This window comes from Scyliorhinus canicula, chromosome 16 (genome assembly GCF_902713615.1).
Source record: "Scyliorhinus canicula chromosome 16, sScyCan1.1, whole genome shotgun sequence".
NCBI lineage: Eukaryota > Metazoa > Chordata > Chondrichthyes > Carcharhiniformes > Scyliorhinidae > Scyliorhinus > Scyliorhinus canicula.
Window position 1 is genome coordinate 83,848,823 of NC_052161.1, and position 23,173 is coordinate 83,871,995.

The 23,173-nt window shown below is 58.2% G+C and overlaps 1 protein-coding gene across 1 annotated transcript in view; it reads left to right on the plus strand.

Moving 5' to 3' along the window:
* The first annotated feature begins 495 nt into the window (after window positions 1-495).
* The window catches only part of LOC119950934 (complement C1r-A subcomponent-like), a 71,987-nt gene continuing 49,309 nt past the window's right edge, over window positions 496-23,173 (plus strand). The window contains exons 1-3 of the mRNA XM_038773920.1: window positions 496-642; window positions 17,689-17,905; window positions 22,256-22,433. Coding sequence (XP_038629848.1) covers window positions 620-642; window positions 17,689-17,905; window positions 22,256-22,433 — 418 coding nt within the window. The 5' untranslated portion in view covers window positions 496-619. The remainder of the gene's footprint in view (window positions 643-17,688; window positions 17,906-22,255; window positions 22,434-23,173) is intronic.

Sequence of the window (23,173 nt, forward strand, 5' to 3'; positions counted from 1 at the left end):
CGGTGAATCTGTGGCCTTTTGACGCCAGTTTTTCTGGCGTAAAAAGCGGCAGTTTTGACGGCGGCGTAGGGGACATAGTCTCTGAAACAGAGAATCCAGCCCCGAGGGAGAGAGAGAGAGAAAGACAGAGAGAGGGGGAGGTAGATAGAGAGACAGAGTGAGAGACAGAGAGAGAGAGCGATAGAGGGACAAAGGGAGAGAGCATGAGAGGCAGAGAAAAAGAGAAAGTAGGAGAGAAGGGGACAGAGTGAGTGAAGAAGACAGAGCGTGAGAGACAGAGGCAGAGAGAAAGAAAGACAGGGAGAGAGAGAGAAAGAGGCAGAGAAAGAGTGAACAAGAGCGAAAGGGGAGAGGGAGAAAGGTGAGAAAGTGAGATGCGATTCAGAGTGCGAAGCCACACTAGTTCAATCAGCCCTGCCATCGATCACCAGCAGCTGACTGTTTGCGCTGAATATCTGGGCGACACAGGTCGATATGGAGATAACCTGAAGGCCAGTCTGGTGGGGGCCACGGGTTCTGTTGTTAGCTCTGGCACAAAAACCCGCCTGTGCCTAGCAGCCTGACGGACAGAAGGATTCACCGTGCTGCCACTTTCAAACCTCTTTGATTCTGCTGCAAGATGCCACTCGGAGTTAGGCTGAGGTGAGGGGGTGAGGACTTGGGGGTGGGTGGGTGGGTGGGTGGGTGGGCGGGTGTTCCCACTCTGAGGTAAATGCAAGAGTGTGTCGGGGGCAGGAGGAAGCCATTCGGAGTTCGAGCCTTGGCGGGCGCCGTGACCAATCTTTACAAATTGAACTCTCACCCCCATCTTTACTATTCCTTTGGCTATTACCCTTCAAAAATATTTTCCAAACCATTATTGTCAAATTTGCTTTTGGGCCGTTCCGATCGTCCTTTCAGCCACTGTGTCCCAGATCAAAATTAGTGGTGTCATAATAAAGTTTGCCTCGTTTTCCCCCTCTGTCATTGATTATCTACAGTCTGCGTACATCTGGTTATTCACCTTACTTTCACAGAAAGAGCCTCAAGAAAGGGCCTGAATGGGCCTGTTCCTGTTGTCAGCACGGTAGCACAAGTGGATAGCACTGTGGCTTCACAGCGGCAGGGTCCCAGGTTCCATTCCCCGCTGGGTCACTGTCTGTGCGGAGTCTGCACATCCTCCCCGTGTCTGCATGGGTTTCCTCCGGGTGCTCCGGTTTCCTCCCACAGTCCAAAGATGTGCAGGTTAGGTGGATTGGCCATGATAAATTGCCCTTAGTGTCCAAAGATATTAGGAGGGGTTATTGGGTTACGGGGATAGGGTGGAAGTGAGGGCTTAAGTGGGTCAGTGCAAACTCGATGGGCCGAATGGCCTCCTTCTGCACTATATGTTCTATGTTCTACGTTCTATGTAACAGTCTCGAGAGGGTCTGAATGGGCCTGTTCCTGTTGATATGCTCCAAGCTCGAAAGGGGCTGAATGAGCTCTTCCAGTTCTTTAACAGTCTTGAAATAGAGGCTGAATGGGCCTCCTCCTGTTCTTGTGAAACAGGCTTGCGAGGGACTGAATGGACCTCCTCCTGTTCCTGTGTAACAGGCCCGAGAAGAGCTGAATGGACGTCTCCTGTTCCTCTGTAACAGGCTCAAGAGGGTTGAATGGGCCTACTCCTGCTCCTGAATTAGATTCCCCCAGTTCCTGTGTAACAGGCTCAAGAGGGACACAATGGTCCTCCTCCAGTTCCTGTATAACATGCTCGCGAGGGGCAGAATGGGCCTCCTATTCCTGTGTAACAGGGTGTGAATAGGCCTTCCCTGTTCTTGTGCAACAACCTTAAGAGGGGATGAATGGGCCTCTGCCTCGATGTAAGAGGCCCAAGAGAGGTCTGTTAGAGAGTCAGCAAAGAGATAGCACCGCAGTGTCAGGGGGTCAGTACTGAGGGAGCACAGCACTGTCAGAGGGTCAGTAGTGAGGGAGTGCTGCACTGTCAGAGGGTCAATACTGAGAGAGTGCCACACTGTTGGAGGGTCAGTACCGAGGGAGTGCCGCACTGTCAGAGGGTCAGTACTGAAGGAGTGCCACACTGTCGGAGGGTCAGTACCGAGGGAGTGCCGCACTGTCAGAGGGTCAATACTGAATGAGTGCCACACTGTCGGAGGGTCAGTACTGAGGACATGCTGCCCTCTCTGATGGTCAGTGCCAAGGGAGCATCACACTGTCGGAGGGTAAGTACTGAGGGAGCACAGCACTGTCAGAGGGTCAGTACTGAGGGAGTGCCGCACTGTCGGAGGGTAAGTACTGAGGGAGTGTTGTATGTGGTGAATAATAATACACGCACTCAGCTGTGCAACCTCCCACCAGTAGGTGACGTCAGACATCAGTCATGTGACATTCAGCTATTGCAGAAGGTTATCAGGCGTACGTACACCAGGACACGCACATAAGGGTAGTTCCAGGAAAGTCTATGTACCTCAATCAGTAACTTTGTCGGTTTCGCATTCTGATTGTTACTTTACCACGTACACATCAATAAAGCATCATTCTAGTTAAATCACCAACAGTTCTGTAGAATCATTGGAGAGACAAGGGACGGAATTCTCCGACCCTCCGCAGGGTCGGGGAATCGCACGGGGCTGGCGTAATTCCCGCCCCCTCCGTGGCCGAATGGGTGTGAGCGGGAATCACGCCGCGCCGGCCGGCGGGCCCCCCGCGGTGATTCTCCGGCCCGCGATAGGCCAAAGTCCCGTCGTTGACAGGCCTCTCCCGCCGGCGGGAATTGGAGCACCTCTGGTGCCAGCGGGATTGGCGGTGCGAGCAGGCCCCCGGGGTCCTGGGGTGGGCGGGGGGGCGATCGGACCCCGGGGGCCCACTCGCGACACCAATCCCGAGAATTCCGGGACCCCGCGGTGGCCTGGCCCGCGATCGGAGCCCACCGATCGGCGGGCGGGCCTGTGCCGTGGGGGCACTCTTTTTCTTCCGCTGCCGCCACGGCCTCCACCATGGCGGAGGCGGAAGAGAATCCCCCAGCGTGCATGCGCCGGTGGTGACATCAGCGGCAGCTGACGCACCGGCACATGCGCCAACCGGCGAAGGCCTTTCGGCCAGACCCAACGCTGGGCGGCGGGTGTCAAAGGCCATTGGCGCCGGTTATGGCGGCAGTCGGCGGAGCGGGAGCCACTCTGGCGCGGGCCTAGCCCCTAAAGGTGCAGAGAATTCCGCACTTTTGGGGAGGCCCGACGCCGGAGTGGTTGGGGCCACTCCGCTACGCCGGGACCCCCCCCGCCCCGCCGGGTAGGGGAGAATCCCAGCCACGATCACAGAACACAACACTGCACTGTCAGAGGGTCAGTACTGAGGGAGTGCCGCACTGTCAGAGGGTCAGTACTGAGGGAGCGCTGTACTGTCGGAGGGTCAGTACTGAGGGAGCACCGCACTGTCAGAGGGTCAGTACTGAGGGAGTGCTGCACTGTCAGAGGGTCAGTACTGAGGGAGTGCTGCACTGTCAGAGGGTCAGTACTGAGGGAGTGCCGCACTGTCAGAGGGTCAGTACTGAGGGAGCGCCGCACTGTCAGAGGGTCAGACTGAGGGAGTGCCGCACTGTCAGAGGGTCAGTACTGAGGGAGTGCCGCACTGTCAGAGGGTCAGTACTGAGGGAGTGCCGCACTGTCAGAGGGTCAGTACTGAGGGAGTGCCGCTCTGTCAGAGGGTCAGTACTGAGGGAGTGCCGCACTGTCAGAGGGTCAGTACTGAGGGAGTGCCGCACTGTCAGAGGGTCAGTACTGAGGGAGTGCCGCACTGTCAGAGGGTCAGTACTGAGGGAGCGCCGCACTGTCAGAGGGTCAGTACTGAGGGAACGCCGCACTGTCAGAGGGTCAGTACCATGGGAGTGCCGCACTGTCAGAGAGTCAGTACTGAGGGAGCGTCGCACTGTCAGAGGGTCAGTACTGAGGGAGCGCTGCACTGTCAGAGGGTCAGTACTGAGGGAGTGCTGCACTGTGGAAGGGTCAGTACTGAGGGAGTGCTGCACTGTCAGAGAGTCAGTACTGAGGGAGCGCCGCACTGTCAGAGGGTCAGTACTGAGGGAGCGCTGCACTGTCAGAGGGTCAGTACTGAGGGAGCGCTGCACTGTCAGAGGGTCAGTACTGAGGGAGTGCTGCACTGTCAGAGCGTCAGCACTGAGGGAGTGCTGCACTGTGGGAGGGTCAGTACTGAGGGAGTGCTGCACTGTCAGAGGGTCAGTACTGAGGGACTGCCGCACTGTCAGAGGGTCAGTACTGAGGGAGTGCCGCACTGTCAGAGGGTCAGTACTGAGGGAGTGCTGCACTGTCAGAGCGTCAGCACTGAGGGAGTGCTGCACTGTGGGAGGGTCAGTACTGAGGGAGTGCTGCACTGTCAGAGGGTCAGTACTGAGGGACTGCCGCACTGTCAGAGGGTCAGTACTGAGGGACTGCCGCACTGTCAGAGGGTCAGTACTGAGGGAGTGCTGCACTGTCGGAGGGTCAGTACCGAGGGACTGCCGCACTGTCAGAGAGTCAGTACTGAGGGAGCGCCGCACTGTCAGAGGGTCAGTACTGAGGGAGTGCTGCACTGTCAGAGAGTCAGTACTGAGGGAGTGCTGCACTGTCAGAGGGTCAGTACTGAGGGAGTGCTGCACTGTCAGAGGGTCCGTACTGAGGGAGCGCCGCACTGTCAGAGGGTCAGTACTGAGGGAGAGCTGACTCTTCGAGGTGCCATCTTTCAGATGAGTCGTTAACCTAAGGGCCCTGCCTACCTTGTAAGATGGAGATAAAATAATTCCACGGGACTACTGGCAGAAGAGCGGTCGACAAGGGCAGATATTGGGAGGTGGCTATCTCCACTCTACTGTCTCCGGACTTACATCCTCAACCAACATCTCAGAAACTGATGTGCCAATTATTTGTGCTTTGCCCAGGTGGCACAGTGGTGCAGTGGTTAGCACTGCTAGCTCACTGTGCCGAGAACCCGGTTTCGATCCCGGCCCCGGGTCACTGTCCGTGTGGGGTTTGCTCATTCTCTCCGTGTCTGCATGGGTCTCACCCCCACAACCCAAAGATGTGCAAGGCAGGTGGATTGGCTACGTTAAATTGCCCCTTCATTGGAAAATGCTTTTAAGAAATTAGTGCTTTGCCGTTCATGGGATCTTGCTGAGCACCATGAACTGCCGTGTTTCCTACATTGGTGGTTTGAGAAATACTTCATCGACCATAATGTGTTTGGTGATGTTATGATATCGTGGTGGGTTATTTTATGTTCAACAAGGATTTGTTACGATTGCACACTGGGCCCAAACAGTGGCCCAGTACCCCTGGCATCGGGGGTGCCCACGGTGTCGGACAGTGACAGGCAGGGGTGAGGAGATGGGGTGGGGGACATGCCGGGGCCACCGTGTAGCCCATGGAACCTGGTTGGGCACGGGAGTATGCACCACGCTAACACATTGGCCTCTCACCCCCTGCAGACAATGGCGTTTGGCATTGAACAGGCAATGATGGCCGCCGCTCTGCGACATGCCCTGCAGCTGCAAGAGCGGGGGCCGCTCGGGGAAGAGAAGGAAGCTGCAACAGCAGAACGGCCAGAAGAGGAACCAACTGCAGTAGACCGAGCTGCAGAGGACCCATTGCAGAGGACCGGGTTGCAGAGGACCGGGCTGCAGAGGACCCATTCCAGAGGACCAGGCTGCAGAGGACGGGGCTGCAGAGGACCCAACTGCAGATGACCGGGCTGCAGAGGGCCGGGCTGCAGAGGACCGAGCTGCAAAGGACCCAACTGCAGAGGACCCTTGCAGTGGACCGGGCTGCAGAGGACCGGGCTGCAGAGGACCAGGCTGCAGAGGACCGGGCTGCAGAGGACCCAACTGCAGAGGACCGGGCTGCAGAGGACCCTTGCAGTGGACCGGGCTGCAGAGGGCCGGGCTGCAGAGGGCCGGGCTGCAGAGGGCCGGTCTGCAGAGGACCTGGCTACAGAGGACCAGGCTGCAGAGGACCGGGCTGCAGAGGACCCATTGCAGAGGACCCATTGCAGAGGACCGGGCTGCAGAGGACCGGGCTGCAGAGGACCGGGCTGCAGAGGACCGGGCTGCAGAGGACCGGGCTGAAGAGGTCCGGGCTGCAGGGGGCCGGGCTGCAGAGAACCGGGCTGCAGAGGGCTAGGCTGCAGAGGGCCGGGCTGCAGAGGACCGGGCTGCAGAGGACCGGGCTGCAGAGGACCGGGCTGCAGAGGACCGGGCTGCAGAGGACCGGGCAGCAGAGGACCGGGCAGCAGAGGACCGGGCAGCAGAGGACCGGGCAGCAGAGGACCAGGCTGCAGAGGACCGGGCTGCAGAGGGCTGGGCTGCAGAGAACCGGGCTGCAGAGGGCTGGGCTGCAGAGGGCCGGGCTGCAGAGGGCCGGGCTGCAGAGGACCGGGCTGCAGAGGACCGGGCTGCAGAGGACCAGGCTGCAGAGGACCAGGCTGCAGAGGACCGGGCTGCAGAGGACCGGGCTGCAGAGGACCGGGTTGAGGAGGACCGGGTTGCAGAGGACAGGGCTGCAGAGGACCCTTGCAGTGGACCGGGCTGCAGAGGGCCGGGCTGCAGAGGACCGGGCTGCAGAGGGCCGGTCTGCAGAGGACCGGGCTGCAGAGGACCGGGCAGCAGAGGGCTGGGCTGCAGAGGGCCGGGCTGTAGAGGACCGGGCTGCAGAGGACCGGGCAGCAGAGGACCGTCTGCAGGGGGCCGGGCTGCAGAGGGCCGGGCTGCAGAGGACCGGGCTGCAGAGGACCGGGCTGCAGAGGACCCATTGCAGAGGGCCGGGCTGCAGAGGACCGGGCTGCAGAGGACCGGACTGCAGGGGGCCGGGCTGCAGAGGACCGGGCTGCAGAGGACCGGACTGCAGGGGCCGGGCTGCAGAGGGCCGGGCTGCAGAGGACCGGGCTGCAGAGGACCGGGTTGTAGAGGACCGGGCTGCAGAGGACCGGGCTGCAGAGGACCGGGCTGCAGAGGACCGGACTGCAGGGGGCCGGGCTGCAGAGGACCGGGCTGCAGAGGACCGGACTGCAGGGGGCCGGGCTGCAGAGGGCCGGGCTGCAGAGGACCGGGTTGCAGAGGACCGGGCTGCAGAGGAACGGGCTGCAGGGGGCCGGGCTGCAGAGGGCCGGGCTGCAGAGGACCGGGTTGCAGAGGACCGGGCTGCAGAGGACCGGGCTGCAGAGGACCGGGCTGCAGAGGACCGGGCTGCAGAGGGCTGGGCTGCAGAGGACCGGGCTGCAGAGGGCCGGTCTGCAGAGGACCGGGCTGCAGAGGACCGGGCTGCAGAGGACCGGGCTGCAGAAGACCGGGTTGAGGAGGACCCATTGCAGAGGGCCGGGTTGCAGAGGACCCATTGCAGAGGGCTGGGCTGCAGAGGACCGGGCTGCAAAGGACCGGGCTGCAGAGGACCGGGCTGCAGAGGACCGGGCTGCAGAGGACCGGGCTGCAGAGGACCGGGCTGCAGAGAACCGGGCTGCAGAGGGCCAGGCTGCAGAGGACCGGGCTGCAGAGGACCGGGCTGCAGAAGACCCAGCTGCAGAGGACCGGGCTGCAGAGGACCGGGCTGCAGAGGACCGGGCTGCAGAGGGCCGGGCTGCAGAGGGTCGGGCTGCAGAGGACCGGGCTGCAGAGGACAGGGACTGCAGAGGACCGGGCTGCAGAGGACAGGGCTGCAGAGGACAGGGCTGCAGAGGACCGGGCTGCAGAGGACCGGGCTGCAGCGGACCGGGCTGCAGGGGGCCAGGCTGCAGAGGACCGGGCTGCAGCGGACCGGGCTGCAGAGGACCGGGCTGCAGAGGACCGGGCTGCAGAGGATCCATTGCAGAGGGCCGGGCTGCAGAGGACCGGGCTGCAGAGGACCGGACTGCAGGGGGCCGGGCTGCAGAGGACCGGGCTGCAGAGGACCGGGCTGCAGCGGACCGGACTGCAGGGGGCCGGGCTGCAGAGGACAGGGCTGCAGTGGGCCGGGCTGCAGAGGACCGGGCTGCAGAGGGCCGGTCTGCAGAGGACCGGGCTGCAGAGGACCGGGCTGCAGAGGACCGGGCTGCAGAGGACCGGGTTGAGGAGGACCCATTGCAGAGGGCCGGGCTGCAGAGGACCCATTGCAGAGGGCTGGGCTGCAGAGGACCCATTGCAGAGGACCGGGCTGCAGAGGACCGGGCTGCAGAGGACCGGACTGCAGGGGGCCGGGCTGCAAAGGGCCGGGCTGCAGAGAACCGGGCTGCAGAGGGCTGGGCTGCAGAGGGCCAGGCTGCAGAGGACCGGGCTGCAGAGGACCGGGCTGCAGAGGACCGGGCTGCAGAGGACCGGGCTGCAGAGGACCGGGCTGCAGAGGACCCGGCTGCAGAGGACCGGGCTGCAGAGGACCGGGCTGCAGAGGACCGGGCTGCAGAGGACCGGGCTGCAGAGAACCGGGCTGCAGAGGGCCGGGCTGCAGAGGACAGGGCTGCAGAGGACAGGGCTGCAGAGGACAGGGCTGCAGAGGACAGGGCTGCAGAGGACCGGGCTGCAGCGGACCGGGCTGCAGGGGGCCAGGCTGCAGAGGACCGTGCTGCAGCGGACCGGGCTGCAGAGGACCGGGCTGCAGAAGACCGGGTTGAGGAGGACCCTTGCAGTGGACCGGGCTGCAGAGGGCCGGGCTGCAGAGGGCCGGGCAGCAAGGGCTGGGCTGCAGAGGGCCGGGCTGTAGAGGACCGGGCTGCAGAGGACCGGGCTGCAGAGGACCGGGCAGCAGAGGACCGTCTGCAGGGGGCCGGGCTGCAGAGGGCCGGGCTGCAGAGGACCGGGCTGCAGAGGACCGGGCTGCAGAGGACCGGGCTGCAGAGGACCCATTGCAGAGGGCCGGGCTGCAGAGGACCGGACTGCAGGGGGCCGGGCTGCAGAGGACCGGGTTGCAGAGGACAGGGCTGCAGAGGACCCTTGCAGTGGACCGGGCTGCAGAGGGCCGGGCTGCAGAGGACCGGGCTGCAGAGGGCCGGTCTGCAGAGGACCGGGCTGCAGAGGGCCGGGCAGCAGAGGGCTGGGCTGCAGAGGGCCGGGCTGTAGAGGACCGGGCTGCAGAGGACCGGGCAGCAGAGGACCGTCTGCAGGGGGCCGGGCTGCAGAGGGCCGGGCTGCAGAGGACCGGGCTGCAGAGGACCGGGCTGCAGACGACCGGGCTGCAGAGAACCGGGCTGCAGAGGGCTGGGCTGCAGAGGGCCAGGCTGCAGAGGACTGGGCTGCAGAGGACCGGGCTGCAGAAGACCCAGCTGCAGAGGACCGGGCTGCAGAGGACCGGGCTGCAGAGGACCGGGCTGCAGAGGGCCGGGCTGCAGAGGGTCGGGCTGCAGAGGACAGGGCTGCAGAGGACAGGGCTGCAGAGGACCGGGCTGCAGAGGACCGGGCTGCAGAGGACCGGGCTGCAGCGGACCGGGCTGCAGGGGGCCAGGCTGCAGCGGACCGGGCTGCAGCGGACCGGGCTGCAGAGGACCGGGCTGCAGAGGACCGGGCTGCAGAGGATCCATTGCAGAGGGCCGGGCTGCAGAGGACCGGGCTGCAGAGGACCGGACTGCAGGGGGCCGGGCTGCAGAGGACCGGGCTGCAGAGGACCGGGCTGCAGCGGACCGGACTGCAGGGGGCCGGGCTGCAGAGGACAGGGCTGCAGAGGGCCGGGCTGCAGAGGACCGGGCTGCAGAGGGCCGGTCTGCAGAGGACCGGGCTGCAGAGGACCGGGCTGCAGAGGACCGGGTTGAGGAGGACCCATTGCAGAGGGCCGGGCTGCAGAGGACCCATTGCAGAGGGCTGGGCTGCAGAGGACCCATTGCAGAGGACCCATTGCAGAGGACCGGGCTGCAGAGGACCGGGCTGCAGAGGACCGGGCTGCAGAGGACCCATTGCAGAGGGCCGGGCTGCAGAGGACCGGACTGCAGGGGGCCGGGCTGCAGAGGACCGGACTGCAGGGGGCCGGGCTGCAGAGGACCGGGTTGCAGAGGACAGGGCTGCAGAGGACCCTTGCAGTGGACCGGGCTGCAGAGGGCCGGGCTGCAGAGGACCGGGCTGCAGAGGGCCGGTCTGCAGAGGACCGGGCTGCAGAGGGCCGGGCAGCAGAGGGCTGGGCTGCAGAGGGCCGGGCTGTAGAGGACCGGGCTGCAGAGGACCGGGCAGCAGAGGACCGTCTGCAGGGGGCCGGGCTGCAGAGGGCCGAACTGCAGAGGACCGGGCTGCAGAGGACCGGGCTGCAGACGACCGGGCTGCAGAGAACCGGGCTGCAGAGGGCTGGGCTGCAGAGGGCCAGGCTGCAGAGGACTGGGCTGCAGAGGACCGGGCTGCAGAAGACCCAGCTGCAGAGGACCGGGCTGCAGAGGACCGGGCTGCAGAGGACCGGGCTGCAGAGGGCCGGGCTGCAGAGGGTCGGGCTGCAGAGGACAGGGCTGCAGAGGACAGGGCTGCAGAGGACCGGGCTGCAGAGGACCGGGCTGCAGAGGACCGGGCTGCAGAGGACCGGGCTGCAGCGGACCGGGCTGCAGGGGGCCAGGCTGCAGCGGACCGGGCTGCAGCGGACCGGGCTGCAGAGGACCGGGCTGCAGAGGACCGGACTGCAGAGGATCCATTGCAGAGGGCCGGGCTGCAGAGGACCGGGCTGCAGAGGACCGGACTGCAGGGGGCCGGGCTGCAGAGGACCGGGCTGCAGAGGACCGGGCTGCAGCGGACCGGACTGCAGGGGGCCGGGCTGCAGAGGACAGGGCTGCAGAGGGCCGGGCTGCAGAGGACCGGGCTGCAGAGGGCCGGTCTGCAGAGGACCGGGCTGCAGAGGACCGGGCTGCAGAGGACCGGGTTGAGGAGGACCCATTGCAGAGGGCCGGGCTGCAGAGGACCCATTGCAGAGGGCTGGGCTGCAGAGGACCCATTGCAGAGGACCCATTGCAGAGGACCGGGCTGCAGAGGACCGGGCTGCAGAGGACCGGGCTGCAGAGGACCGGGCTGCAGAGGACCGGGCTGCAGAGGACCGGACTGCAGGGGGCCGGGCTGCAGAGGGCCGGGCTGCAGAGGGCCGGGCTGCAGAGGGCCGGGCTGCAGAGGGCCAGGCTGCAGAGGACCGGGCTGCAGAGGACCGGGCTGCAGAAGACCCAGCTGCAGAGGACCGGGCTGCAGAGGACCGGGCTGCAGAGGACCGGGCTGCAGAGGACCGGGCTGCAGAGAACCGGGCTGCAGAGGGCTGGGCTGCAGAGGGCTGGGCTGCAGAGGGCCGGGCTGCAGAGGACCGGGCTGCAGAGGACAGGGCTGCAGAGGACAAGGCTGCAGAGGACCGGGCTGCAGCGGACCGGGCTGCAGCGGACCGGGCTGCAGGGGGCCAGGCTGCAGAGGACCGTGCTGCAGCGGACCGGGCTGCAGAGGACCGGGCTGCAGAGGACCGGGCTGCAGAGGACAAGGCTGCAGAGGACCGGGCTGCAGAAGACCCAGCTGCAGAAGACCGGGCTGCAGAGGACCGGGCTGCAGAGGACCGGGCTGCAGCGGACCGGGCTGCAGAGGACCGGGCTGCAGAGGGCCGGTCTGCAGAGGACCTGGCTACAGAGGACCAGGCTGCAGAGGACCGGGCTGCAGAGGACCGGGCTGCAGAGGACCGGGCTGCAGAGGGCTGGGCTGCAGAGGACCGGGCTGCAGAGGACCCATTGCAGAGGACCGGGATGCAGAGGACCCATTGCAGAGGACCGGGATGCAGAGGACCCATTGCAGAGGACCGGGCTGTAGAGGGCCGGGCTGCAGAGGACCCATTGCAGAGGACCGGGATGCAGAGGACCCATTGCAGAGGACCGGGCTGCAGAGGACCGGGCTGCAGGGGGCCGGGCTGCAGAGGACTGGGCTGCAGAGGGGCAGGTGGCGACCACACAGTCTGGAAGGCCGGCCGCCCAACAGGCCGAGGAGGAGGAGGAGGTGCCAAGGAGGCACCGCATGAGGTTTTGTGTGTACCGGCATCACCTGTCATTCGATGACGTGCTGGACCAACCATGCCGTCGGAGACTCTGACTGAGCAGGGAGATAGTGTGACACATCTGCCACCTGGCACCACTGTATGGGGGCACCTGCTCCCGGTGGCTGTGAAGGTGACAGTTGCCCTAAACATATACGTGACGGGGTCCTTCCATTCGCCGAGTGGGATCTGTCATAATATCTACTCATGTATATAATGAGATGCAGACAGTGTTGGATCATGTCCTGTGTCAGACGTCTGTTTCTAGCTTCACTGCATCCAGTTGCAGTCAACGTCAAACCAACCCGCCAAACACATCATGGTACCAGAGTGCTATTAATCCTGCCAAACCTACCTCGAGTGAATCTGCAACGACCAGAAAGCGGCCATCCAGCGACATGGAAAACATCCAGCCTCCTCCGCAGCTCCGCATCTCCGGCAACATCGCCACCAATTGGAAAATCTTCAAGGAAAGGTTCCTCCTGTATATCGAGGCCTCCGACCTCGAGGCAGCATCGGATGCCAGGTCGATCACGCTATTCCTGTTGACTGCGGGGGATCACACCATCCACATCTACAACTCGCTTCGTTTGCCGATGGCGAAGACAAGACGAAGTTCAAAACAGTTCTGCTAAAGTTCGACAGCCACTGCGACATTGAAGTGAATGAGAGCTTTGAACGATACATCTTCCAACAGAGGCTTCAGGATAAGGATGAACCTTTTCAGTCCTTCCTGACCCATCTTCGCATCCTGGCGCAGTCATGTAATTATGGCTCAACGGCTGATTCCATGATCTGGTAGTCCATGAGCATGCCAAGAATTGTTCCTCCCGCATCAGGGCGGCAGAAACTGCAAAACTAGTCTCCCACGAGGCAGAAAGGGTGCAGGCCATCGCAAAAATGCAAGGCCTGAGCATCGAGGAGAGTGGCCATTTCGCGCCCTTTTCCCGGGTCCCTACGCATGTGCGCCACGACCGGGTGGATGACTAGGCCGAAAACCCTAATGCGCTGGTGCATACGTCGGCCGACCGCACTGCGCATGCGCGATGGCGCATGGAACGCGCTGACATCAGCGTCATGACGTGTCTGAATTGTGGCTCCGCCCATTTAAAGCGGCAATGCCCAGCCAAAGGAAGGCGATGTCTACAGTGTGGAAAGCCTGGGCATTAAACAGCCTTATGCAGGTCCGCTCTACCAACCAACAGCCAGCGATCCCAGCTTCAGCGCAGACGTGTCCGCGGCGTACAACAAGGCATGCAGGATTCGGATCCCGACAGCCCAACGCACCCCGATGCTGACTGCCTCGAGTTTCCATACCGGGTGGGCTTAATCACCACCCGCGAGCTGGTCTCCACCATGCCTGCAAACTGCCTTTCAATCCTCAGTGTGGATCCTGACGACGAGTGGTGTGCTGTCATCACGGATAACCAGTCTCACATCCGATTTAAACTGGACACCGGCACGTCCATGAACCTCATATCACAGTCAGATCTCGACAGCATCCATGACCGACCAAGCATTCTTCCACCAGCATGCCAACTCCTTGACTACAATGGCAATGCCATAGCTGCCAGTGGATCGTGTCAGCTAGGGGTATCTTAGAACTTAGAACAGTACAGCACAGAACAGGCCCTTTGGCCCTCGATGTTGTGCCGAGCACTGATCACCCTACTCAAGCCAACGTATCCACCCTATACCAGTAACCCAACAACCCCCTCATTAACCTTATTTTTTAGGACACTAAGGGCAATTTAGCATGGCCAATCCACCTAACCCGCACATCTTTGGACTGTGGGAGGAAACCGGAGCACCTGGAGGAAACCCACGCACACACGGGGAGGACGTGCAGACTCCGCACAGACAGTGACCCAGCCGGGAATCGAACTTGGGACCCTGGAGCTGTGAAGCATTTATGCTAACCACCATGCTACCGTGCTACCCTTGCTATCCCACAAGGGTATCTCACAAGATACACGATGCTATCTCACAAGGCAATCAAGGCAACATTCCGATTCAAGATCGTTCGGACTGACAGGGCGCCCCTGCTCGATGCTCGCGCCTGCAAGCTCTTGAATCCTGTCCAGCGAGTCCACACCATGTCCTCGACACCGGCGACTGCCTCGCCCGATGTGAATCTCCAGGCCGAGATAGACTACATTCTCACACAATACCACAACGTGTTTGATGGGATGGGCACGCTCCCATATCGCTACAAAATTCTGCTACAGCCGAACGCCAACCCAGTGATCCATGCACCACGCCGGGTGCCAGCTCCTCTCAAGGATCGTCTGAAACAGCAACAACAAGACCTCCAAGACCAGGGCATCATCTCAAAGGTCACGGAACCAACAGACTGGGTCAGCTCCATGGTCTGCGTAAAAAAACCCTCTGGTGGACTCCGCATTTGCATTGATCCCAAAGACCTGAACTGCAACATCATGCGAGAGTCCTACCCAATCCCGAAGTGCAAAGAGTTAACTGAAGTGTTGGCTAGTGTAGACTTGAGAGATGAACAAACACTCCCAACACTGATGAAGGTTCAACTCAATTTTATTAACTATTTCTAACTAACTAACACACGATGACTGCGGGTCTAAATGATGCTAACTTAAACTAGAGACCTAAGCCTTGTCCGAACCAGTTGATTCTCTCAGCACGTGGTGTGAGTCTGTGCTGGGCTGGATGAGTTCTTGTCACACTGAGAGGCAGCACCCAGAATGAGCGGGAACCGTGGTGCCCTCTGCCTTTATAGTGTGTATATTCTAACTGGTGATTGGCTGCGGTGTTTGTACATGTTGATTGGTCCCCTCACCCCCCCCCCCCCCCCCCCCCACACCCCATTACCATGAGCTTTTATTTTTCCACAATACCCATTGATGCGGAACCTTATCAAATGCCTCCTGGAAATCTAAGTACAGCACATCAACAGGTCCCCTTTATCCTATGAAGGACTTAATCAAGTGGTCAAACATGATTTCCCTTTCTCAAAATTATGGGGACTCTACCCAACTACATTAGGCTTGTCACGGCGCCCAGCTGAGTTTTTAAAATAATCTTTATTGTCACAAGTAGGCTTACATTAGCACAGCAATGAAGTTATTGTGAAAAGCCCCTAGTCGCCACATTCCGGCACCTCTTCAGGTACACAGAGAGAGAATTTAAAACGTCCAAATTACCTAATAGCTTGTCTTTTGGGAATAGTGGGAGGAAATCAGAGCACCCGGAGGAAACCCACGCAGACCCGGGGCGAACGTACAGACTCCGCACGGCCAGTGACCCAAGATGGGAATTGAACCTGGGACCCTGGCGCTGTGAAGCCATAGTGCTAACCACTATACTACCGTGCTAATACTGTGCTATCACCCCTTCAAAGATCAGTTCTAACACCTTCTCCATGACAGACGTCAAGCTAACTGGCCTCCAGTTTACTGGTTTTTGCTTCCCTCACTTCTTGAACACAGGGGTCACCTTTTGCCATTTTCCAATAATTTGGGACGCTTGCAGACCCAGCAAATTGTGGAAAATTAATACCATTGCCTTCTGTACTTCATCAGCCGCCTCCTTTAGGATGCTAGGATGGAGTCCATCACGATCCGAAGCTTGTCAGTCCAGTTTGTTTAGTGCTGCTTTCCTCATGATTATAATTTCCCAAGTTCCTCTCTCCCATCCATCTCCGATTACAGATATTTTCAGCAGAGACAGGGTAGAAAATGCCTATGTTTCACCTTATCAAACTCCTCCAGAATCGTCCATGTTTGAATATGATTGCCTCACTTTCTTCTCTGAGAATAGAGATGCAATTTCACTCATCCTCTTATCAGAGCTGATCGCCTTCATCCCAGGCAGGGGCCAATTGAGTGAACTTGTCTTCAATTCACACCACACCTATCCTGGACAATATCAAGGCTTTGGCTGACAAGTGGCAAGTAACGTTTGCACCACCCAAGTGCCAGACAATGACCATCTCCAAGAAGAGAGAATCTAACCATTTCTCCCGCCTTGACAATAAATGGCATGACCATCACGGAACCACTCCCCCCCCGCCCCCCACACCCCGACTATCAACAACCTGGTTACCATTGGTTATCATTGACCAGAAACTGAGCTGGGAGCAGCTATATAAATACTGTGGCTACCAGAGCAGGTCAGAGGCTGGGAATCATGTGGAGAATAACTCAGCTCCTGACTCCCCCCAAAGCCTGTCCACCATCTACAAGTCACTCCCCACTTGCCTGCATAAGAGCAGCCCCTAAGAACATTCGAGAAGCTCAACACCATCCAGGTCAGAGCTTGGTCGACACGCTAACCACAAACATTCACTCCCTCCACTACCGACGCACCATGGCAGCCGTGTGTACCGTCTACAACAGGGGTGGGCAAACTTTTCCGTGCAAGGGCCGCATTCAGAAATTCACAATTCACAAAGGGCCGCATAGTATATTAAGTAAAATAATTACTTCACCCGGTTATGATTGTGGGCGCCTCATATAGAACATAGAACAGTACAGCACAGAACAGGCCCTTCGGCCCTCGACGTTGTGCCAAGCAATGATCACCCTACTCAAGTCAACGTATCCACCCTATACCAGTAAGTAACCCAACAGCCCCCCCACCCATTAACCTTTAAAAAAAAATTTAAAAAAAAAAAAAAAAAAATTTTTTTAAAAAAAAATTTTTTTTTTTTTTTTTTTTAATGACTTGGTGGGCCGCAGAAATACCTTTGGCGGGCCGCATGCGGCCCGCGGGCCGTAGTTTGCCCACCCCTGGTCTACAAGATGCACAGCAGTAACTCACCAAGGCCTCTTCAGCATCACGTTCCAAACCCACCATCCTTACCATCTAGAAGGACAAGGGGGGCAGCAGATACATCCACCACATGTAAGTTCCTCACCAAGCCCCACACAGCGTCCCAGGAAATATATCAGCTGTTCCTTCCTGTCGCTGGGTCAGTATCCCTACGTTCACCAGTTGGAGAACGTTGGTTCAAAATGGAAGCTCCCTGTCAACCTCCCATGGGGCATGAGGGTTAGGTAATAAAATCTGGACTTACCCAGCACACCCAACATACTGGAAAGGAATAAATGTGAAAAAAAAACACTGGCTGCCTCATTCCCTGGCTTGGGAGAGTAGAAGAGCAAACAAGCCTCCAGGAATATTCTCACACATCCCTGTATAATCAGGGCAATAGTTTTGGGTACAGTCCAATACCATCATCTGGGAGAGCTGATCGAGGTGTACAGGATTATGAGGGGCATGGACAGGGTGGATAGGGAGCAGCTATTCCCCTTAGTTGAAGGGTCAGTTACGAGGGACACATATTTCAAGGTCAGGGCGGGATGTTTAGGGGGGATTTACCCAGTGGGTGGTGACGGTCTGGATTGCACTGCCTGGGAGGGGGGTAGAGGCGGGTTGCCTCACATCCTTTAAAAAGTACCTGGGGTGAGCACTTGGCACGTCATAACTTTCAAGGCTATGGGTCAAGAGCTGGCAAGTGAGATTAGGTGGGCAGGCCAGGGGCTTTCATGTGTCGGTACAGACTCGATGGGCCGTAGGGCCCCTTCTGCACTGTATCATTTTGGGATTCCGTGAGAGAGAAAGGGGTCATTTAGTATCCTGCTGGGTTGATATAGCATTCTTCAAGGGATAGCATAGCTGTGATGGGTCGAATGTGTGCCCATGGGAAGCACTGGTGTCTCCTCATTCTGGTTGGCTGGTGACTGAGGTATTTTGCATGTCCTAGGTTACTCCTGCTGCTACTGATGGCAGAGATTTCAGTACAGGGGGTGATCGACAACGCCATGTTTGGGGAAATCGCCTCTCCTGGCTACCCTGACCCCTATCCCAATGATACGCGGAACGAGTGGAGGCTCAAGGTGCCTGAGGGTTACCGGGTCCAATTGCAATTCAGCTACTTCGACATCGAGCCATCGCAGAGGTGTATCTACGACTCATTGGAGGTGAGGCCGAACTTGGGGGCAAGGGTTTCAGCACATGTAAGGGTCAGTACTGATGGAGCTGTACTGACAGAGCAGCAGTACTGAGGGAACGCCACACTGTCAGAGGGTCAGTACTGAGGGAGTGCCGCACTGTCGGAGGGTCAGTACTGAGGGAGCGCCACACTGTCGGAGGGTCAGTACTGAGGGAGCTCCGCACTGTCAGAGGGTCAGTGCAGAGGGAGCTCCGCACTGTCAGATGGTCAGTACTGAGGGAGTGCTGCACTGTCGGAGGGTCAGTACTGAGGGAGTGCCGCACTGTCGGAGGGTCAGTGCTGAGGGAGCGTTGCACTGTCGGAGAGTCAGTGCTGAGGGAGTGCCGCACTGTCAGAGGGTCAGTGCAGAGGGAGCTCCGCACTGTCAGAGGGTCAGTGCTGAGGGAGCGTTGCACTGTCGGAGGGTCAGTACGGAGGGAACGTTGCACTGTTGGAGGGTTAGTACTGAGGGAGTGTTGCACTGTCGGAGGGTCAGTACTGAGGGAGCGTTGCACTGTCGGAGGGTCAGTACTGAGGGAGCGTCGCACTGTTGGAGGGTCAGTACTGAGGGAGCGTTGCACTGTCGGAGGGTCAGTACTGAGGGAGCGTTGCACTGTTGGAGGGTCAGTACTGAGGGAGCATCGCACTGTTGGAGGGTCAGTACTGAGGGAGCACCTTGCAGTCGGAGGGTCAATACTGAGGGAGCGTCGCACTGTTGGAGAGTCAGTGCTGAGGGAGCGTTGCACTGTCGGAGGGTCAATACTGAGGGAGCATCGCACTGTTTGAGGGTCAGTACTGAGGGAGCGCTGCACTGTTGGAGGGTCAGTACTGAGGGAGTGCTGCACTGTTGGAGGGTCAGTACTGAGGGAGTGCTGCACTGTTGGAGGGTCAGTACTGAGGGAGCGCTGCACTGTTGGAGGGTCAGTACTGAAGGAGCGCTGCACTGTCGGAGGGTCATTATTGAGGGAGTGCCGCACTGTCAGAGGGTCACTACTGAGGGAGTTCTGCACTGTCGGAGGGTCAGTGCCGCGAGAGTGCTGCACTGTCAGAGGATCAGTACTGAGGGAGTGCTGCACTGTCAGAGGGTCAGTACTGAGGGAGTGCTGCATTGTCAGAGGGTCAGTACTGAGGGAGTGCCGCACTGTCGGAGCGTCAGTGCTGAGGGAGTGCCGCACTGTCAGAGGGTCAGTACTGAGGGAGTGCCGCACTGTCGGAGCGTCAGTGCTGAGGGAGTGCCGCATTGTCAGAGGGTCAGTACTGAGGGAGTGCCGCACTGTCGGAGGGTCAATGCTGAGGGAGTGCTGCACTGTCGGAGCGTCAGTGCTGAGGGAATGCTACACTGTTGGAGCGTCAGTACTGAGGGAGCGCTACACTGTCAGAGGGTCAGTGCTGAGAGAGTGCCGCACTGTCGGAGCGTCAGTGCTGAGGGAGCGCTACACTGTCAGAGAGTCAGTGCTGAGGGAGAGCCGCACTGTCAGAGTGTCAGTGCTGAGGGAGTGCTGCACTGTCAGAGGGTCAGTGCTGAGGGAGAGCCGCACTGTCAGAGTGTCAGTGCTGAGGGAGTGCTGCACTGTCAGAGGGTCAGTACTGAGGGAGCGCCGCACTGTCAGAGGGTCAGTACTGAAGGAGTGCTGCACTGTCAGAGAGTCAGTGCTGAGGGAGTGCCGCTCTGTCGCAGCGTCAGTGCTGAGGGAGTGCCGCCCTGTCAGAGTGTCAGTGCTGAGGGAGTGCTGCACTGTCAGAGGGTCAGTGCTGAGGGAGTGCTGCACTGTCAGAGGGTCAGTACTGAGGGAGCGCCGCACTGTCAGAGGGTCAGTGCTGAGGGAGCGTCACACTGTCAGAGGGTCAGTGCTGAGGGAGTGCCGCACTGTCAGAGGGTCAGTACTGAGGGAGCTGCACTGTCAGAGGGTCAGTACTGAGTGAGAGCCGCACTGTCAGAGTGTCAGTGCTGAGGGAGTGCTACACTGTCAGAGAGTCAGTGCTGAGGGAGTGCCGCACTGTTGGAGCATCAGTGCTGAGGGAGTGCTACACTGTCAGAGAGTCAGTGCTGAGGGAGAGCCGCACTGTCAGAGTGTCAGTGCTGAGGGAGTGCCGCACTGTCGAAGCGTCAGTGCTGAGGGAGTGCTACACTGTCAGAGAGTCAGTGCTGAGGGAGAGCCGCACTGTCAGAGTGTCAGTGCTGAGGGAGTGCTACACTGTTGGAGCATCAGTGCTGAGGGAGTGCCGCACTGTCAGAGCGTCAGTACTGAGGGAGTGCTGCACTTGTGGAATTCGGCTGGCTAGTGGCATTGTTTTCCGTGATTGCTTTGATCTAATGTTTAAACCCAGTCAGATGCTAAGCTTCGCTGTATTAAAGGTATTGGGATATTTCTGTGTGTAAAATCACACAGTGTAAATTTACAACATGCCCTAAACTGTGTACGTCAACATCTTCAATGTGAAGTTCATTTGGTCAGGTGTAAAATGAAAAGAAAACTATTCATTTTATTTTCTTCACTTTCTCTCTCCATCACTTTTTTCTCTCCCTTTGTACCTCTCCCACTCTGTCTCTATCTCTTTCTGTTGCTCTCTCTCTGTCTCACTCTCTGTACGTCTCTCTGTCTCTCTCTCTCTCTCTCTCTGTATGCCTTTCTGTCTCTCTCTCTCTGTCTCACTCTTTCTGTCGCTGTCTGTCTGTCGCTCTGGCTCACCCATTCTCTCTTTGTCTATCTCTCTCCCTGGCTCTCCCGCTCTCTCTCTCTCTTCCTCTCTTCTCTCTGTCCCACTCTCTGTCTTTCTCTGTCTTTCTGTCTCTATATTTCTCTGTCTCTCTATATCTCTCTCTACCTGTTTTCCTCTGCCTCTCTCTTCGTCTCTCACTCTTTGTCTTTCTCTCTCTCTCTCTCTGTCTCCCTCTCTCTGTCTCTCCTGCTCACTCCCTGTCCACATCACTCTGTCTCACTCTCTCTGTCTCTCTCTATGTCCTTCTGTTCTCCCTTTCTGGATCTCTCCCTATTTCCTTGTCTCTCTCTTTGTCTGTCTCTCACTCCCTGTCTCTCCTGCTCTCTGTCTGTCTGTCACTCCCCCCCTCTCTGCTTCTCTCTCCCCCGTCTCTCTCCCTCTCTCCAACACTTTCTATCTGTCTCTCTCTCACTCTCTTTCCCTGCCTTGCCCTCGCCTTCTCCCTCTGTCTTTGTCTCTCTTTATTGTCTCTCTCTCTGCCTCTTTCTTTGTCTCTCCCTCTTGTCTCTCACACTCTCTCTCCCTCTCTCCCTCTGTGTCTTTCTCCTGTCTCCCAACGACTCACTCTCTTTGTGTTTCTCTCTGTATTTGTTCCTCTCTCTGTCTCTTAATGTCTCTGTCTCTCTGTCTGTCTGTCTATCTCTCTCCCTGTCTCTTTCTCTGTCTCTCTCGCTATCTGTCTCTCTCTGTCCCTGTCTCTCTTTATCTCTCTCTCTCTGTCTCTTTCTCTCTCTCTCTCTGTCTATCTCTCATTCTCTGTCCCTCGATCATTCTGCCTCTCTCTCTGTCTGTCTCTCTCTCTGTCTATCTCTCTCTATCTATCTCTCACTCTCTGTCCCTCGATCATTCTGTATCTCTCTCTGTCTGTCTCTCTCTCTGTCTATCTCTCTCTATCTATCTCTCATTCTCTGTCCCTCAATCGTTCTGCCTCTCTCTCTGTCTGTCTCTCTCTCTGTCTATCTCTCTCTCATTCTCTGTCCCTCGATCATTCTGCCTCTCTCTCTGTCTGTCTCTCTCTCTGTCTATCTCTCTCTATCTATCTCTTATTCTCTGTCCCTCGATCATTCTGCCTCTCTCTCTGTCTATCTCTCTCTCATTCTCTGTCCCTCGATCATTCTGCCTCTCTCTCTGTCTGTCACTCTCTCTGTCTATCTCTCTCTCATTCTCTGTCCCTCGATCATTCTGCCTCTCTCTCTGTCTGTCTCTCTCTCTGTCTATCTCTCTCTCATTCTCTGTCCCTCGATCATTCTGCCTCTCTCTCTGTCTGTCTCTCTCTCTGTCTATTTCTCTCTATCTATCTCTCATTCTCTGTCCCTTGATCATTCTGCCTCTCTCTCTGTCTGTCTCTCTCTCTGTCTATCTCTCTCTATCTATCTCTCATTCTCTGTCCCTCGATCATTCTGCCTCTCTCTCTGTCTATCTCTCTCTCATTCTCTGTCCCTCGATCATTCTGCCTCTCTCTCTGTCTGCCTCTCTCTCTCTGTCTATCTCTCACTCATTCTCTGTCCCTCGATCATTCTGCCTCTCTCTCTGTCTGTCTCTCTCTCTGTCTATCTCTCTCTCATTCTCTGTCCCTCGATCATTCTGCCTCTCTCTCTGTCTGCCTCTCTGCTTACAGGTATTTTCGGAAAGGAAATCTCTGGGAAAGTTCTGTGGGAATGGAAACAATGTCATGGGCAATTATCCCGGACACCAGTTGCTAATTTCAAAGAAAAATTCCATGAAACTGGACTTTAAATCGGATTTTTCCAATGAGGACCGCTATCTGGGATTCCTAGCTCATTACGAGGCGATTGGTAAGGGTAAAGCAGTTCATGTGGTGTATATGGATTTCAGTGAAGCGTTTGATAAGGTTCCCCATGGTAGGCTATTGCAGAAAATACGGAGGGATGGGATTCAGGGTGAATTAGCAGTTTGGATCAGTAATTGGCTAGCTGTAAGAAGACAGAGGGTGGTGGTTGATGGGAAATGTTCAGCCTGGAGTTCAGTTACTAGTGGTGTACCACAAGGATCTGTTTTGGGGCCACTGCTGTTTGTCATTTTTATAAATGACCTGGAAGAGGGTGTAGAAGGATGGGTTAGTACATTTTCAGATGACACAAGTCGGTGGAGTTGTGGACAGTGCGGAAGGATGTTACAGGTTACAGAGGGACATAGATAAGCTGCAGAGCTGGGTTGACAGGTGGCAAATGGAGTTTAATGCAGAAAAGTGTGAGGTGATTCATTTTGGAAGGAATAACAGGAAGACAGAGCACTGGCTAATGGTAAGATTCTTGGTAGTGTGGATGAGCAGAGGGATCTCGGTGTCCATGTACATAGATCCCTGAAAGTTGCCACCCAGGTTGAGAGGGCTGTTAAGAAGGCGTACGGTGTGTTAGCTTTTATTGGCAGAGGGATTGAGTTTCGGAGCCATGAGGTCATGTTGCAGCTGTACAAAACTCTGGTGTGGCCGCATTTGGAGTATTGCGTGCAGTTCTGGTCGCCTCATTATAGGAAGGATGTGGGAGCATTGGAAAGGGTGCAGAGGAGATTTACC